Source organism: Tachysurus fulvidraco, unplaced genomic scaffold (genome assembly GCF_022655615.1).
Source record: "Tachysurus fulvidraco isolate hzauxx_2018 unplaced genomic scaffold, HZAU_PFXX_2.0 HiC_scaffold_260_np12, whole genome shotgun sequence".
In the NCBI taxonomy this organism is placed as follows: domain Eukaryota; kingdom Metazoa; phylum Chordata; class Actinopteri; order Siluriformes; family Bagridae; genus Tachysurus; species Tachysurus fulvidraco.
In genome coordinates this window covers 1-4,093 of record NW_025927144.1, presented here as the reverse complement: position 1 = coordinate 4,093, position 4,093 = coordinate 1, and the positions used below count along the sequence as shown (strand labels likewise).

Sequence of the window (4,093 nt, the reverse complement as noted above, 5' to 3'; positions counted from 1 at the left end):
TCATGTGTTTCAGACAAAACATTGCTGTGTTGAGTGCAGCTCTGCAGCTGTTAATCACACTCACACCCCGTTTCATCTCCATATCAATTTAATGTGGAAAATAATTCAGCTGTTTGTTATTATTAATAATGATATCAAATAATGATATGTGATGTAATTAACACTTTCCTGAACTACATTGAACATTATAATCAAACCGTGTAGCCGAACATGAAGTTCATTCTGGTATAGGCTGAAACCCTCTAGAGGCTTTATCTGACGAATCCAGAGAGAAAGAGCTGAGAAGATTCTAGATCAGGTGTTTTTAAATCCTAAAGAAGATTTGTAATCTCTAGTGAGCAGAAGCTTTTTTTAATCAAAAGTCTAAAATAATCTGCTTCAAGAAATGGAATCAGGAGTGAAGCAGGTGACTCGTCTTCTTTAAATTGCCCCTCAGTGTGAATGAGTGTGTGAATGTGTAACATGACCAGAATGTACGCTCAGTGTTCCTGGGATGGACTCTGGAGCCTGCACTCTGACCCAATAAAACACTTCCTAATGATGACCGAGTGACTGAATACATTACCCTGATTATTGTCTTGTCATACTGAATGATTATATGATTAGTTACAGTATATATATCCTTACACCTCTAATTCCAGTAGTTTTGTTTTCTATTAATAAGAGCACAGACATTTGTTCTCTTCTGGACTCCTGAACACATAAAACCTGCAGACGCAGACGGGGAAAATGAGCTGCAGTTTATTTACAGAGTCATTTAAAGAACCGGAATATGAACATGTCTGAATCTGAACTTCGGGTGAGCAAGAGGATGTTTTTGTATTATAACAGGGTGGATTTGCATAAACACATTTCAGCTGTTTTCATAGTTTCATGAATCCTTCACAAAAACAAGCAGCTGCTGCCCCCTACAGGTGATTTTTAATTCCAGGAGTTTGTAGTAGTGATGCTGCAGTAAACATCTACATTTCAGTTTGATCTCTCGTCAGATTCTGTGCTGCTGAACAGACTCTGTGTTTCTAAATTCAGGAATGAACCATCGACCTGTAGTGTTCCTGCAGCTGGCATCACAATCAGGAGGAATAAATGCATAAATAGAGCTGATTTATCTCCAGTCAAATACGTAAATACTCCATGACCACTATGGAGGTGTTCAACCCACAATCACATGCTACTTACTGGATAGATGACTGGATGATAAGGTACTATGTAAATCTCTACAACAGAATTTTTCTCTATGAGGGAAAGAGAACCAAATCAATTCATTTTAAGAAGACACCTCCCTACAAATTTCCTGTTATCGTGTTCATTATTACAGTTAGAAACAGTCCTTCCCTCAACATTTGTCCTGAAACTGTGGAAAATGTAGAAACTTTTCTGTCCTGAAGACTTTCTCATGCTGTAAATAAAGTCACAGCTTTAACCCTGATCTCGCTCTGACACTGGAGACTCCTTTCAACAACACGAAATAAACATTCTCTTTACAGAAATCTTCATCATATCAAACACTGCAGATATTTTATCTTCTAATTAAATGTTCACAAACAATTTGTAATTCAATATCTTCCTAATTGTTTGAGAAGCTTGCTGTATGAGGTGTTTGGAATGTAGGGATTAGTTACTCAATAAAATGTAGTTATTTAATTAAAGAAGTGAATTATGATGAGGTTTTTGTGCAGCACTGCAGCTTGTTGTGTCACTGTGTGGTATACGAGCGCAGTAATACACAGCTGTGTCTTCAGTCTGCATGTTCTGTCCTCTCAGTGTCACCGTGCTGCTGGAGGCATCTTTAGAAATACTGAACTTGCTTTTTAGAGACTCTTTATGATACATGTCTCCACCCCCCCAAATGTGGTTTATCCATTCCAGAGTTTTCCCTGCAGGTTGTCGGATCCAAGCTGTGGCATAGCTGTTATCAGTAAGTGAGTAACCGGATACTTTACAGCTGAGGATTAAAGAATCTCCAGGCTTTAACATCACTGAGGTGTCCTGAGTGAGCTCTACTGCACATTCCACATCTGAAAAAAAGACATGTCACAATTCCAGTCAAAAATCTATGTACAGTAGGTTATAACTGCAGGAATTTACTAGCAGCTCTGAGATCATTAGTGAAGTGAAACTCACAGGATGAAGCTGCCAGCAGCAGCAGAACTGGAAGGAACATCGTATAACTAAAAGCAGTGCTAAACTCTCCAGAGCCCACAGTGACCGTGGCTGATATTTCTCTATATGTAGCTGTAAGGAGAACATTTTACATATTCATTTGCATATTGTTATGCTGGTCTTCTACAGGTGTCAATAATCACAGTGAAAAATGTTCCCTGGTGTTTAAATTAGTTTGTATTTATTTTACACTGAATCTGTAAGTTACGTTTAGTATGTAAATGACTTTCATCCTCTGATTTTAAACAGTTTCCATAGTTCTCACTCTGTCACACTGTGAAACTTTTCTACTGACTGGATCTCATTACACAGACTCCTGAAAGTGTGTAGGAAAGTCACACTGTTGTGTGTTGTGTTATATTTTGACATGAAAAATTCAAAAATGTATTAATTAATCTAACATCAAAGTAAATGTCCAGACAATGTTCAGAACAGTCCAGTAAAAGTCAGCAAGTGGTAACATGTAAAGTCAGAGACATTTTGGTTCTTTCACCTCCATGAATCTGAAAATGTGGGTTTGTCATGTGTCTATAGTAAGTCTGTGTTTAACTTTGGTAGCTAATTTATGCCAGCCTTTTCATCAAATACTGTCATTTCCCAAAACAGAAATCTTTAAGATTCAATGAAGGAAACAAGGAATACAAATAAATTTTAGCATAATAATTATTATGTATGCTTGAGGATCCTGTGTCACGGGCACGGGGATAAAAGAGACCCAAATGCAGGATAGCTAAAATAAAACAAGGATTTATTAACAAAAAACACCGAACAGGAACACGGACTCAGGACAGGATGACAATAAAAGACAACAGAATACAACAGATGCTCAAAGAAATGCGGCTCAACTAAATAGAAAAGAGAATCAACACATGAGGAACAGGTGTGCATAGGCAGGGAATAAGAGACAAGGGCGGAGCAAACATATGACACAAAACAAACAAATGCACGTGGCCAAAGTCCAAACTCTGCCCAGTCCCATCTCAAAGAATTTAAATGATTCCTGTAAATGAACACAAACTGCTGTACATGTCATCTGAGGACAGATCTCTTTCTTTAGTAAATCGCTGGAGTATCACTGGAGCTACAGTACCAGCTGATCCATTTCAGCGCATGTCCCTGTTGTCATATCCAGTTAGAACTGTCTAGTGGGCAAGTTTCCAGTGATCTTACAGAGGACTGAAAATCGTTCACCAGACTAAACCAGCATGACTTCAGTGCAATACATTTAATACCTGTAAACAACAATCGCGCCATTATTCGGCTGCAGTCTATCAACAGGAAAATATTAGTTACTTACTATGTACTTACTGTGTAGTTGATCAAATGGTGAGGATTATGCAGTCTGGAGCTGTAATGTCTTGGCTTCATAGGAATTGTGTCTTTATTGTTTATGACTTTAATGTAAATCCCAGGAGAACATGTTCTCATATTTATGACACACTGTCAGTCGTTAGATTTTCAACTTGTTGGTTAGATGCTGTGAATAAAGAAAGAGCGGCCATCACAGGCCTTAAAGCTTAAAGAAAAATTGTAATGTTCAAACATTTCTAATGTGTTTGCAGTTTAAATATAAAAGATACAGATAAGGACCAAAGGTTGAGTAAACCTTTACTGTTGGTCTGTCAGTAAAATTGGAAAATATATGTATTACAAATACTGAAAAGATGTAAAAACATTTCTCCATCTGTCTTTGTCTGAAAACATTTATTATTTCCGTTCAGAATATATGAAGCGTGATGGAAAATAAAAATTAATGCAGGTAGAGGAGAATTTTATTTCAGTGTACTTGGAGTTTTTGTACAGGGATGTTGTTTATTGTCTCACTGTGGGGTTCACGAGCACAAAATACACAGCTGCGTCTTCAGTCTGCATGTTCTGTCCTGTTAATGTCACTGTGCGCTGGACGTGTCTCTGGAAGCCTGAAACCTGC

General features: G+C 37.7%; 1 gene segment (V, D, J or C); it reads right to left on the bottom strand.

Moving 5' to 3' along the window:
* Positions 1 to 1,613: 1,613 nt before the first annotated feature.
* LOC125140606 lies at positions 1,614 to 2,178 on the bottom strand. The segment is given in 2 exon segments: positions 1,614 to 2,018; positions 2,125 to 2,178. Coding segments are annotated over 2 exon segments (414 nt in total).
* Positions 2,179 to 4,093: the final 1,915 nt, after the last annotated feature.